The sequence below is a fragment of the Larimichthys crocea genome, chromosome XXIII (genome assembly GCF_000972845.2).
Source record: "Larimichthys crocea isolate SSNF chromosome XXIII, L_crocea_2.0, whole genome shotgun sequence".
NCBI lineage: Eukaryota > Metazoa > Chordata > Actinopteri > Sciaenidae > Larimichthys > Larimichthys crocea.
In genome coordinates, this window is record NC_040033.1 from 10410364 (window position 1) to 10424470 (window position 14107).

At 45.8% G+C, this 14107-nt stretch overlaps 2 protein-coding genes across 3 annotated transcripts in view; one reads left to right on the forward strand and one right to left on the reverse strand.

The window, feature by feature from the left end:
• wasf3b (WASP family member 3b) overlaps positions 1 to 7221 on the forward strand; it is an 11298-nt gene extending 4077 nt beyond the window's left edge. Inside the window, exons 2-9 of one of the 2 annotated variants that reach the window (XM_019273713.2) lie at positions 551 to 707; positions 2579 to 2713; positions 2847 to 3000; positions 4032 to 4149; positions 4396 to 4577; positions 4680 to 4955; positions 5345 to 5661; positions 6485 to 6642. In XM_019273713.2, coding sequence (XP_019129258.2) covers positions 575 to 707; positions 2579 to 2713; positions 2847 to 3000; positions 4032 to 4149; positions 4396 to 4577; positions 4680 to 4955; positions 5345 to 5661; positions 6485 to 6642 — 1473 coding nt within the window. In that variant the 5' untranslated portion in view covers positions 551 to 574. Of the gene's footprint in view, positions 1 to 550; positions 708 to 2578; positions 2714 to 2846; positions 3001 to 4031; positions 4150 to 4395; positions 4578 to 4679; positions 4956 to 5344; positions 5662 to 6484 lie in introns of those variants that run through there. The other variant, XM_027274063.1, reaches the window with a different exon arrangement.
• Positions 7222 to 8785: 1564 nt separating this feature from the next.
• On the reverse strand, positions 8786 to 14086 carry gpr12 (G protein-coupled receptor 12). The gene is made up of 2 exons (XM_019273714.2): positions 13130 to 14086; positions 8786 to 12443 (listed from the first exon to the last, which is right to left on the reverse strand). The coding sequence occupies exon 2, from the start codon at positions 12429 to 12431 to the stop codon at positions 11406 to 11408; it is 1026 nt and encodes a 341-aa protein (XP_019129259.1). The 5' UTR covers positions 12432 to 12443; positions 13130 to 14086; the 3' UTR covers positions 8786 to 11405.
• Between the last annotated feature and the right edge of the window lie 21 nt (positions 14087 to 14107).

Consider the following 14107-nt stretch of genomic DNA (forward strand, 5'->3'; position numbering starts at 1 on the left):
ATCATACAATATTTTAATCTTGCCTGTGAGTGTGTTAATAAGATGACCAAACAGCAGGACGATTGAGCTGTTTTTTAGGATTTAAGATCAAGAAAAGATTACATTTAAACGATGGAAACAAATTATAGATCAACTGGATTATTTTAATAATTATTTAACCTATTTTTTAAGCAGAAATGCCAAAAAAAATCTCTTTTCAATGTGAAATTTGCTAATTTTCTTAATCCTCTATGATAGTAAATCGACTACCTTTGAGTTTTGGACTGTTGTTTGGACTCAAGAAAAAATTACAATCTGTCAAATTGAGCTCCTTGAAATTGTGATTAATTAAGGAGGTCATCAGCAAATGAATTGATGATGAAAATGTTAGTTGCAGCCTTGATTTAATATATTATATAATGATAATCAAAGTCTCACTCACACAGATCTAGCCCTGTGTCACAATCTCTCTTCTGTATTGACGTGTCCTTGTTTGTCAGATTTCTCCTTCACAGACAGTCTCTCTAACCGGGGTATCAGTGTCTAAAACATCCTGTGCTTTTCTCTGCAGTTTGTGTCGGTGTGAGGCCTCGCCATGCCGCTGGTGAAGAGGAACATCGAGCCCCGTCACCTCTGCCGAGGGGAGCTCCCCGACGGCATCGGCAGCGAGCTCGAGTGTGTGATGAACAACACGCTCTCTGCCATCATCCGTCAGCTCAGCAGCCTGAGTAAGACACACACACACACACACACACACTCGCATAGGTCGAACACATGCGCACAGATGTAGCCTTTGCAAAAAAAAAGGAAGCAGCTGCCAAAAGCATTAAATTTAGCAGAAAGAAGAAAAAAAAAGAGGTTTTTGTGTGTCATTAAAAACAGACTGAGACTACACCATGAGAACTGTCTGCACTGTCTGTAGCCTCTTTGTGGCAGGACAAGATCACATGCTTTCATCATTAACCCCCGAAGCTGTGATTGATTTGGGGTTGTCATGGTTACAAGGCCCACAGGGGTCATTGGGCCAGTAGCGGACTTACAGCGGGCCTCGTACTGGAACACGGAGGGTTGAAATGTAATCCTTTTAGAAAGCTCCGCACAAATGAACTTATGTGGACAGCTGTGTGTGTGTGTGTGTGTGTGTGTGTGTGTGTGTGTGTGTGTGTGTTTGTGTTTCAGCTGGGTGTTTGTGTGCAGAACTGTTTTATATTGATTGTTACGCTCACTGTAAATGTATTAAGCGGAGCTATGGAAGCCATTCCCATGTCCTTGTTTTAGAGCCCATCAACAGTGTGTTGTGTGTCGTCATTCGGCGGTTACCCTTCACCCATTTCTCCTCAGCTGCATCCATTTTCCCTCCTTCACGCTACCCGCGTTGAACCTCGACTACCTCAACCCGCTCTTTCTGCTGTTAACACATTGACCCAGTCGTATCCACCCTTCTGTCTGTCTGTTATTGTGTCAAGTTCCTGCGTTGGGAGTGGGGCTTTTCAACAGCAGCTGCCGGAGCTATATATATAAATGCCCACGGCAGGCCCAGAGTGGTAGTGTATCTACAGACTACATACACTTTTGCATGTCTATGTGCATATGTATGTGTGTGTAAGGGAACCATAGGAATCCTCAGGAGAGGTCAAAGTTGACCGGGCTCAGCATGCCGGATGTGTGATTCTTCCTTCCTCTAAATATTTTCCCTGCAGCCCATCCTGTCAGCAGGAGGGACACAAATAGCCCTCAGCGTCTGTTTGCGTGCGTTTGCCATACCACCTTTTTTACACTATGTTCTATTATTAAACAATGTTAGAGCCGCGTCGAAACTACTCTATTTTTTATCCTAGTATTTCTATTTCAGTGTTAGTTAGTTTGTAGTAAAAAAAAGTCTTTACTACATATTAGTCCCGGGCTAAGACCCTCACAACCTACAGTTTATAGCTCCATTAACCCCGAGTTAACAGTCATTTTTCACTGGCAACGTTTAACGTGAGTTACTTCTTCCTTTGGCACTTATTTCAGAGCAGGGACATCAATACTTTTCAGGGTTATTCCCCAAAACACGGGTTAAGAACTTTATATTTAGTCACTGAACATACAGCCGTACACAATAGCTTTGGAAACATGATGGATGCAGATGACAAAAACCATCAGTGAATGAAAAATAAACATTGGTGGAACTCTACCGTCCCATGTACTTGAAGCCTGAAATGTGTATGTAAAGCACCTACACAGCCTCTCACCTATGACAGTCTATTAGGCTAGGCTAGATTCACACTGATGTGAACATCACAACGGTTGTCATGGATGAATAAATATGGTTGTTTGATGCGTTTAAGAGTGTCAAATTTACCCATATTCTACTTTGAGTCTAAACAGCGGAACACAGGATTCCTGCACTCAGTGCATATTAATTTATTCATGAGGAATGTTGCTATATGGAGCTGCCATTTCCTGCACACACCCAGGACTTCACGTTGTGTCACATTACCATTGTATTGATTGGACTCGAGTCTCTGTGGGGAGTTGGCTCCAGATAGTGATTACTGAGTCTCCTTCTTTTCTCTCAAATTTCCCGTCTCTGTCTCTTTCTGCTGTTCATTTCCAGGTAAACACGCGGAGGACATATTTGGCGAGCTGTTCAACGAGGCCAATACCTTCTATCTGCGTGCCAACTCTCTCCAGGACCGCATCGACCGGCTGGCCGTCAAGGTCACACAGCTGGACTCCACCGTGGAAGAAGGTGGGTCAGAAAGTCGCCTCTATGAGAGGAAAAGCACAACAAATCATTCTCGCCCATTCTCCAGCTTCTTTCTTTCTTTTTTTTTTTTACTTGCCCAATCATTTGTCCTCTCTTCCTCCTTTTATGTTCTCAGTTTCCCTACAAGATATCAACATGAGGAAAGCTTTCAAGAGCTCCACCACTCAGGACCAGCAGGTGGTGTCCAAGAGCAGCGTGCCCAATCCTGTCCGAGAGATGTACAATCTGAGTGACAAGCCTCCGCCTCTCAACATCCTCTCATCCTATAGGTCAGTGTTGTCGATGCACACGCGCATTCATCCAAACACTCAGACCTCCAGCATGATCTTGAAGCAAAATCACAGCCATGTTTTCTAGTTATTTTTAATCAAGAGCTTCATTTTCTCCCAAAGTGCACAGACAAAATAGCTGCAGGTTGTCTGTGGATATCATTTGAAAGTGTATGACAGATGAAATACTGATGTAAGAGAGGCGAGGCTTCGCTTATCCACGTGTGTTGGACGTGTCCCAGCCTGGAAACATACTGGAGAGAAGAGACGTTTTCCAAAGCTCGTCCCTCATTCTTAAGAGCCCAACACGTTGTTTGCTCTTTTTTTGGTATCATTGAGAGAGGATGACATGTGCCTATCACTTCAATCACACTGTCCTTTCCGCCTCTCTTTTGGCTAGGCATGTGACAGTACTAAAGATGGAGCGATTCTGCCTCGTCTACCCACGCTAGGTGGTGAAGGGACATTATGTCCTGTCTACACCTTTGAAAAGATCCGTTACTCAGTTTGTAACTCAACGAGGTTTCAGACCTTTCCTGAAATACTTTGAAAATCTTCAGTCAAATTAAAGAATCTGTCCTTTTTGTTTTTGGTTGTTTTATGTGTTTTACACTCTGCAAAATTGTGCACATTTGTTTTGGCTCCTTGTTTCTGACCTACATTCAGGGTGAAACAGCACATTTGGTGCTATATCCTGCTGCGTTTTGGTAGCTGCTTTTATCCAGTGTGCTTTCCAGTACTTTGGGTGCATTACATATTTAGCATGGCTGGTTCCGGTGGGAATCCAACTCCTAACCCTGACTTCACAGCACACTTTTCTCTCTTCACACTTCTGTCTCTCTGGCTTTTCTCTCTTTCATCCTGTAATTTCCAGCATGATATGAAAACGCAGCTTAATTTCACGTTGTTCTCATAGCTTCACATGTTCTATACCCAACTGACTAGCATTTTTTATATCTTGCCATTCTAACTAAACGCAGGCAAAACTAAAGGCATTTGTGCACCTGAGTAACCGTCTTGTTTTTCCTCAGGGATGACCACAAGGAAGCACTTAAATTCTACACGGATCCGTCCTACTTCTTCGACCTGTGGAAGGAGAAGATGCTGCAGGACACGGAGGATAAGAGGAAAGAGAAGAGGAAGCAGAAGGTACAAGTCTGTCCATAAATCCATGCTAGGGTTTACTATAGATTACAGATCATTTGGGTCAAATTTTGAGATTTTACTTGCCTGCAAGTAGTGCACTTTCCTAACCCTTATTATCAGGCGTACATGGCACACTACATTTGTTATTCCTTAGTGAAACTAATTCTACTCTCACCCATAGAAAAACACATAATGAAGGCCCACAAACAGTGCTTAAACAAGATAATAAATGCTCTCTTTCGCTCCCAGGAGCAGAGGCGCTGTGTGGATGGGACGTTACAGAGGGAGGTAAAGAAGGTCCGAAAGGCAAGGAACCGTCGGCAGGAGTGGAACATGATGGCTCTGGATAAAGAGCTGAGGCCGGACCATCGACACACCATACACAGAGACAGAGGGGCTTCCTCCGAGGGCTCAATGTCACCGGAGAATAGGTAGGTCACTTAGATCTCCTGATTCTGATGAATCTTTTGTTGTCTGAAAACAGAAATGTGCAGTATTTTTTCATCTTCCTCCTTCCGATCTATCTCTATCAGGGGTCACGGTCTCGATCCGCACCATTACCCCAACTCCATGAACCATGCCGGCCACGCCCACACATACTCCGGCCCGCCGCCCAGCATCCTGGCTGCCCAGATGGCTGCAGGACACGGCCCCCGTGGAGGAGGCGAACATGATGGTAGAGGAAGGACTATGATGGCCTATCAGGGTGGGACACTGGGACGTTCTCACCACCAACAAGTCCCGCTGCCTCCCCCACCCACTGAGGCTATGAACGGTGGCTCCATGTCCCTTCCACCAATGGACTACAGGTAAACATGCAAGCAAGGGTCGATGTTAAGGATGAAACAAACCTTTTCCACATTAAAGTGGCTCCATTTGCACGTTTTTTTTATGTACAATCTTCTGATTTTCCCTCAACAAAGAGCTAAAAAAGATGACATGTATATATTTGAGCGTTCATCATAAGCATTACATATACAATATAAGACAGTTGGGGTTTAGGAAGGTGGTACAATGTCCATTATTCCCAAATCAAATCATATCTCATATAGACATTCATAAACTGTGAGCTACTGCTGCCACCTAGTGGGTCACTCTCAGACCCTGATGACTGTACCTGAGTACAGACTGTTATACTGTTTGTTAACTCGACTTCAGGCCGTCTAAACTAAACACATTTTCTTTCTCTTTCGCGCAGCATGGACGGCTATGCCAACACCGGCCCACCTCCCCCACCCCCAGCTCCTCTCATTCCTTCTGCCCAAACTGCGTTCGCCTCACCGCCCGGAGGTCCCATGTCTCCCGGAGCAATGGCTGGCGCTGGCGGCTACGCTCCGCCTCCACCACCTGTATCTGGAGCCCATGCAGCTCCACCTCCCCCCGGGCCTCCACCTCCTCCCCTTACAGCTGGTGCCTCCCACTTCACAGTCCACAAGCTGACCTCCTCCTCTGCTCCTGCTGAGACCACAGTGGTCAACGATGCCCGCAGCGATCTGCTGGCTGCTATACGTATGGGTAAGAGCTGCAGTGTGTATATATGTGCCCGTAAAGATGCGTCTTTTTATTATAAATTTGTATTAGCTCCTGTACATAAAACAACCTATAATACAAATACAGTAGCACTAATAAACATAAAGAACAATATTGAATCAAAGGGGGTTTAATGTGGCTTTTTGCCACTGATGAACAGAAATAGTTTTTAATGTCAGTGAGTGAAAACAGAAACACAAAGTGATCTATACAAACTTAAAATACTTGATATACTTTATAAATACATTGTAAATACACTAAAACTGAAAAACACATATGAGAAAAGGCTATAAACAAATGTTTATGACCTACATTTTATCAGGAATTGTCTAGATATGACCTAAATCTTGAGCTCTATAATTAAGTGGCTCAAGTAAACGTTTAAAAATTGATTTTAAATGTGTCTCTAGAGTGTTCCACCAAAGACCAAAATCACTGCAGTCCTCTTGTTATCGCTGGTATTCTCAAACACAAATGGATCAGACAGGTTTTAAACAAATCCCATCATGCTTGGCACACATTTTGAAGTAAATATTAGGGTGAAAATAATCTCTAATGTCTTCTCTGTGTATTCAGAACTTTGATATGACACGGTAGACCGAAGTTACAGCGTTGCAATGCAACATTTATACATTTTACTTACTTTAAAATGAGACATTTAACAAATTTCAGGTACCATGCTTGATATTTAAACAAAAATGCTAGAATACAGAGTGTTCTGTCATTTTTTGTTTCTCAAAGCTACCTATCACACTGTATTGAGTCTCTCTGTATGTTAAACATTACATTTTCCTGTATTTTCCTGTAGGCATCCAGCTGAAGAAGGTGCAGGAGCAACAGGAGCAGCAGGCGAAGAGGGAGCCGGTTGGCAACGACGTGGCCACCATCCTGTCGCGACGCATTGCTGTGGAATATTCCGACTCCGAAGACGACTCCGAGTTAGAGGAGAACGACTGGTCGGATTAACATAACAATTAAAAAAACAAACAAGGATAGACCACTGAAGATACACGCACACATTATAAGACACACTCACTTGAAAGAATGCCCACTGTACCACACCCACAAGTTATCACAGACTTTGTTGCTGAAAACACACACACACACACCTACACTCTATCACATGCTGTAGGTTGATATAAGCTGAATGGTCCAAAACTGGAAAATCTGGGGGTGTATTCAAGATGCATAAACACTGTAAAGACACTAGTAATATACTGTAATGCTGACCACTCTCTGAAACATTAACATTGAGTTTAGAAATATATCTCAGAGCATTGTGAATACACCCCGGTGGCTGTTTCTCTACCTGTTATAACACTATAGACACCCTGTGAAGGTGCTTAATTCATGTATAGTCAAAGCTTGGGAGTGTTAGAAGAAATAGAAACCTTCCTCTTGAGCTAACCAATGTACCTGTCTTTTTAAAAAAAATGTTTTTACTGAAACACTCGCTGTAGATTACGATGGTGAGTTTTTAACACGACGATAGCTGAAAGTGAAGAAACGGACGAGCTCAGTGGAGGCTGCTGTCGATAATAATAATAACATATTCAAGCCGCTGAGGGGAGCGAATGAAACGCTGTGTTAAAGACGGATGTGAGTGGCGATATGTAAAAAGTCTTATTGATCATAAATATGAGAATTGATCGAGCCATCTGCGTCTGCAATCGATCACGGGCGTGTGTGTGTGGGAGGGAGGGAGGGAGGGAAGGAGGGAGGGGGGATCATGTATATGCTAGTGTGAGCTTTGTAACCTTTGACCCAGAGAAAAATAAAAAAGATGAATGAAGGATCACGGCTGTGCTGCCATGTCTCGTTACTGTTCCACTGTCGTCATAGAGACGACACATACCTGGTTTTAAAGACTTCAGTTTCCATGGTGACAGTACAGCTAAGAAGGGGGGTTGCCAGGGAAACAGAAGAGTGCGAAAAAACCGAGCCAGGGCGAGGATGAACAAATTAGTCAAGGCAGGAGTTTTATGCACAGCACATGTTTGTTTTTAATACAAAATTAACAAGATCTCTCAATTGAGTGAACTAACCAAAAAAGCAATAAAAAGTACAGCTAACACCTTGGAAAAATAGACACCACGTTCACACAAATGTTTTTTTTTGTTTTTAACAATATCTCAGTTAAGTTAGTGCATGTTGATTATCGTTTATACGTTTCATTTTGCAGATACTTAATTTGTTGTGCCATTTTCATCCAAAAAAATAAAGTGCATTTCACATTGAAAACTACGCATACGTCTACACAAGATGCTGTTACTGTGGTGTCCTCCCATCTCCAACACCTCCCACCCCCCCAAAAAAAAACACATACACACAAACACACTCACAGGCCCTTGAGTGTTTTGATATTTAGCTCTAGATTAGTAACCATCAGAAAGACACCTCCTCTCGCTGAACTAACATCCCATCCTTGGCTACACGTTTTCTCCCCCCAAAAAAAAAACCTCTTTAGCGCACAACTTTGTGTACTGGTACACTCAATAGATTAACAGGTGTGTGTATACAGAGAAGTATTACATCCAACATCACAGTCTTTTACTATTCTTGGATACAAAGCCCTTGTTCACACCACAAAAAGGAAAACATTCAACCATGTTTTCTCAAATATCTCCTCCTCATCGGTGTAGCCAAAATCCACTCAGTCAGTCCTTCTCTCTTCATTTTTAACCAGCCTTTAAAAACTGGTGCATATTGAAGCGAGGAACCTAACAGAAGAAATTCTACCAATAACAGCCGAGGTGAAGAAATGTCATTCAGAAAAAAAAATGGTGCGAACCAACTCGTCCTCTTAGTTTGACTGGCTTTGGTAGCACCATGCACGGTGGGTTTAAAGTCACCTCCTCTGTCAGCATGCTTATATTTACAGAAATCAAATGAGTCAAGAGGAGGAGGAGGAGGAGGGGGGGATATCAGTTAAACAATTTGATTATTACTACATTCAGAAAAAAAAGGCTTTTACAGCGCCGTTATATCATACAACACCAGAATCTGAAAGAATTCAGGCCAGACTAAAGTGGAAAAAAATAGAACTTTTCAATGAATATAACAAAATAGACTTTTTTCTCCAAAGGTAAAGGAATAAGAGTTTGTGATGTTTTTTTTTTGATGTGCCAGCCTGACCTGTTGGTGCTCATTGAATAATGACAGGATTCAGTCTGACACTGTGCACAAGTTCACATATAGAGGCTACATCCCAAATGCTTAGAAAATGCTTTTATTCGGCTTCCCTCGCACACCAACCCTTCTCCTTTATTTGCAATAAAGGAAAGACAGAAGAAGGCAAGGAAAGACAGAAGAAGCATTATCTTTGTATTTGGAAGTGGCCCTTTTTTTTAGCTCATAGAATCATTCAGAGGTCACTTAACGGACACCTGCCTCGAACCAGACTTAGATTGATTTAAAGTAGAATATTAGTGATATAGACAGAGGAGACAGAAAACACACAGCAGGACTAGGATCCCAGTTCATTCAGAGTCCCTATCACTTTGGCTTGAAGTGCTGGAGCTTTAACGAGGCCACCTCTCTCAGAATTGACAGGAAGACTGGCAGCATTATCCTCAAAGGTCGGGGTGGGGGGGTGTCGGGGAAAATTTATATTCCTCACACCTGGTATACTTTTCTTTCCTCCACCCCACCACCCCCGAATACACACACACACACACACACATGCACACACCCAGAGGCCATGCAACTCAAACAACAAAAGAGGAAAACACACATTTGACACTTACAATACTCAGGACGGTTCATATGCTCACAAAAGGCGGAGGCCACCCACCCCAAAGAAATATCACAATTTCATCCTGGTGACTTGAGTGATCAAAGCCCGGTTCTGTGGAGGAACGAGGCAGTGGTGTCACTGTGACAAATGAGTCGTTTGATCTTTGTCCATTTTTTTTTTTTTTTTTTATTATCCCACCACCTCTTTTGAAGATGTATCACCGAAGCATCGCTTGTAGCTTACTGAGCCTGCTGTTCCACTACAACACGTCCCTCCACACACCCCCTCCACTCGAGCAGCCATTATGGTGCGCTCAAACTCTGCAGGAAGAAGTCATGGTGGAACGTGGATGTTATTGCTGTCTGAGTATTGCTTCACATCTAAAAAATAACTACCATTCAAAGGCTAGTTATTGCTGACATGACTTGAAGGAATGAGGGATCGTGGCGTGCACTCAAAGTAATAGATTACTAACTCAGAGCAGCTGGTAGGTGTTGTGATTTGGGCCTCCATTGAATTACAAATCAGGATCAAACTTGGAGCAAAAATATTACAAAAATCCACATTTGTACAACTCTTGTGATCATCCAGTGGTGATTGTTAGCTCATTTAATGCAATACATGTGAGGGTGCACTGTGGTACATAAACAGAATTATTATTATTAGGGTCATGATGACATCAGGGGACCATGACACATCGGTCTGCAGTGGGCCTATGTGACCTACCACACCGAGCTCTGTGCTTGTTGCATGCAAATTACACTGACTGTCTAGCATGCAGACCATGTTGTATGTTATGTGTGTGAGGCTCCAGAGCCAAATAAATGGAAATACATTCAGATTTTTGCAGAAATCACATTTATAATTTGGATGTTTTGGGCGTTTTAGGTTTGATTTGATCCAAAAATCTCCAGTAGGATATTAAAAAATAAATAAGGGCAATACATTTGATACTTTTAGATTACCACCAATTAAATCTGTGGGGTTTTCTCAATAGTAATTAAAAATGACATAACAATCTCCCGACATTCAAAAAGTCATAAGCAATCTCAATTCAAAGAGTGAAAGAGGATTGATATAAGGTGGTTATATAATCCGATAGATCCTATGTTTGATGATAAAAAAAAATGGGAGGAGGGGTTAATGGTGGGGTCTCCTAGGGCTTTGTCTTGAGCCTCCCAGACGCGAGCTGAACTAAAACACACTCACGCACAAATACAGAGAGAAAAGAAGACAAGAGATTTCAAAACGACTGGAGAGGCGAAGAGGAGACGAAACGGCTTGATTTCTGTCTCCGCGCCTGTGGAGGACGCAGGGCGCGGATCAGAGAGAGCCGGGGTCTATTTATAGCTCTCCGCGGCTGTTTAGCTTTCGACGCACGTTCAGAGTGCAGCAGCAGAGCGCCGGGATGCTGCTCCAGACGGGCTTTATGTGGAAATGCCTGCGCATTTAGCCGCGGCCGCTCTCTCCTGTCAGTTAGGCGCACACACGCTGCTTTGTTAATCCGGCCGTGCGCTTTTACGCACGCACACGGGCGCAAACTTATAACCCCCCTCCCTATTAGAAGAAAAACAAGCACGTGTCAACCAAAGCTCCAGTGCTGTTAACTATATGCACATCTATATACAGCGGCTGTCTGTAACACGTGATGCACTCAGCGCTCTCTGCAGAACAGAGGAAGGGCGTGGCGCGGGGGTTGAACGGGAGGGGGGCGGGATGCAGTGGCCCGCGCAGTGGCCGCCTTTACCGGGGGAAGACAGTGAGAAGATACCTTGCCCTATGTTGAGTGTAACAAAGAAAAAAAAGATGCCATCCATCCAGATGGGCTGTGGATGACTAACCAAACTGCCTCTTCCAGTAACACATCTGAAGCCACAGCACTCTGCCACATGCCCTGACCTCCCCTGCTGCTGCTCTCTTTGACACCAGACACATCCAGTGAGGAGCAGAGCTGACCCAGGCCGCCTCTCTCTTCCCACCTGGGTCTGCTTGGTCAGACGTCGCTAGGGGTCCGCGCACGGTGGGCCACGCTGGCAGGCACACAGCCACAGCACACCAGCCACAGCGCCTTCTGGATCTCCTGGTTCCTGAAGGCGTAGATGACCGGGTTGATGACAGAGTTGTAGGTGGCAGGCACCAGGGTGGCGTAGGTGTAGAGTGGAGGGTAGGTGTAGTCGGCGATGAGAGAGTAGACTGTGAATGGCATCCAGCAGGCAGCGAAGGTACCCAGGATGATGGCCAGGGTGGACACGCCCTTCCGTGTTGTGACATAGTGGGGTGTAGCAGCCAGGAAGTGATGCTGGAGGGCGATCTGGTGAGCGTGGCGCATCACGATCTTGCAGATCTGGACGTAGAGTTGCAGCATGAGGCCGAAGAGCAGCAGGAAGGAGACGGACAGCACGGCGATGTTGTTCTTTGTGAGAGGTCGCACCACGCTGCAGGTAGCCTCCTCTGCCAGGCAGTTGACCCCTGTGACCGGCAGCAGGCCCAGACACAGGGAGAGACCCCAAAGCAGGACGAGCATGGTGTAGGTGAAGGCCGCTGTCCTCTCTGAGTTATAGGTGAGGGCATAGTACAGCGACAGGTAGCGGTCAATAGTGATGGCCAGCAGGCTGAAGACAGAAGCGGAGAAGGAGGCCACCACCAGGCCCACGGTTAGTAACTGGGCCGAGTCGGAACGAAGCAAGTAGGCACAGGTGAAGTGAAGCACCAGGCCCAGGCCGGCCAGCAGGTCGGCCAGCGCCAGGCTGCCAATCAGCAGGAACATGGGAGCTCTGAGGGCCGGGTTCTGCCAGATCACCAGCACCACCAGAGCGTTCTCACAGGCTATCAGAGTCCCCGATGAGCACAGCACAATGTCCCAGGGGTTGACAAGTAGAGGCAGCTGGCTGGGCGGGAGAGAGTCCGGTGAGAACGTCCCCAGGCCGGTGCTGTTGTCCATCGGTCCCCCGCCTCCGCTGGCCCATGCTGTGGGGTCAGGGGTCAGCCAGCTGGAGGTGACCGCTGGCTCTTCACTCATTGTGCCCCCCGTCTGAAAGTGACACAAACACACTGTTATGATATCTGACACAGAGGCTGGTGGCATGCACAAATAAAAAAATAAAAGCCCCTCCAACCTAAGAGGGATGAGGAGGTGTTTTCCCCCCACCTCTGTGCACGCCACTGGATTTATGACTCATTTCACAAAACTGGCACAATCAAGATCATATTCAGTGAATGCACCTTTTAACTCCTCCTCCTCCTCCTCCTCCTCTCTCAGCTGTAGAAAAGCTGTAGACAGTTAACAGGTCTGGGAATTAAACCCAGTGGCTGATGTTACAGAGGCCTGTAGGTTACACCACACGTAAAGAGCTTTATTTATTCATGTATGAGACAGAGGATGATAGAAAAACCAAAGCAGGCTTTGCAGCAAATTTCAGGCCATATTTTTTCTAAGAGAGGATATCGATAAAGCTCCACCGGCACCGGCAATAATTCACCCTGCTGTCAAGACCCTCCATACCTCCAAGATACCGCACCCGAAATACACTCTTTAAAAGCACGCACTGGTGTGCCATATGGTGCTGGTGGTTTTTACCCCCTCTGCAGCTCTTTGCATCAGAGAAACACAGCGGCAGCTCCACGTCAGCACAAGGATGGATGCTGCAGGCTGCATTTTTCCATGCATGTGAAGGATGCTCGATAATCCCATCCCGCCGCCGCCGCCACCCAACCTACCTTGACTCTGTGAGGTGAGACTTCCCCCTCCTCCTCAGTCTAGATGGAAGAACGACAGCAGCCTTGTATTTCCATGTTACTGATTGAGGATGGTGGTGCGGCGCCGGTGGGACAGAGACGCAGCCACGGTGTGTGTGTGTGTGTGTGTGTGTGTGAGGGATGCTCGGTCCTCTCTGAGCGCTGGAAGCGGGGATGATGGAAGAAAGAAAAGAGCGCGGAGCGGCTCTGCCGTTAACGGCGCATCGCCGTGGACTGCGGCTGTGCGGGGAGCAGCGAGCGGCGGAAGAGAGGAGGAGGAGGAGGAGGAGGTGGTGGTGGTGGTGTGTGTGCAGGGGAGGAGGACGAGGAGGAGGAGGAGGAGGGAGGTCGATGATGAAGGAGGAGTCCCAAATGGGCCAGACCCCCAGAGACTGGTTGAACTCCGTTAAAGAGCTAAGTGTCTGGTCGGTGCTGTCTCAAGGACAAAGACAGGTGTGTGCGTAAAAGTCAAACATGCTTCCTCTCCACAGGCATGGCTACATGTTGCAGCATCTGTCCCTCAACTAATAAAGCTTATTCTCATCCCCCATAAGCTGCTCAGCTGTGTGACACTTTCAGTGATTTTTTTTTTAATGCAGCCTGACTCGAGTTTCAGATATGAAGATGCTGGATGCAGGAGACTCGCTTTCCTTTCCCTCCTCCTGCGACGCCCTGCTATTCTGGTCCCGTCTATGCTATTAACAGCAACCCCGATGTGTGTCACCAACCTCCACCCCCTCCTCCCTCTATCTATCCATCCATCCATCCCTCTCCTCTGTCCTCCATCTTCTCCATCCTCGCAGGCAACTGCCTCCGAGACACCTCAGCTGCTAAAGGGCCGACTTGTTGATGCGCATATGTGACCGCGCTTCGCTGACCAAGCGTTATGTCGGCTGTTTTCCAAAGCACCTGCCTTCCTCTCGGCTCTGAATGGATTAAAAATAGCTCCTGTTGCAGTGG

Bases quoted from the DNA above. Each gene is read 5' to 3' on its own strand.
- gpr12 (XM_019273714.2), bottom strand. From the start codon at position 12,431: ATGAGTGAAGAGCCAGCGGTCACCTCCAGCTGGCTGACCCCTGACCCC.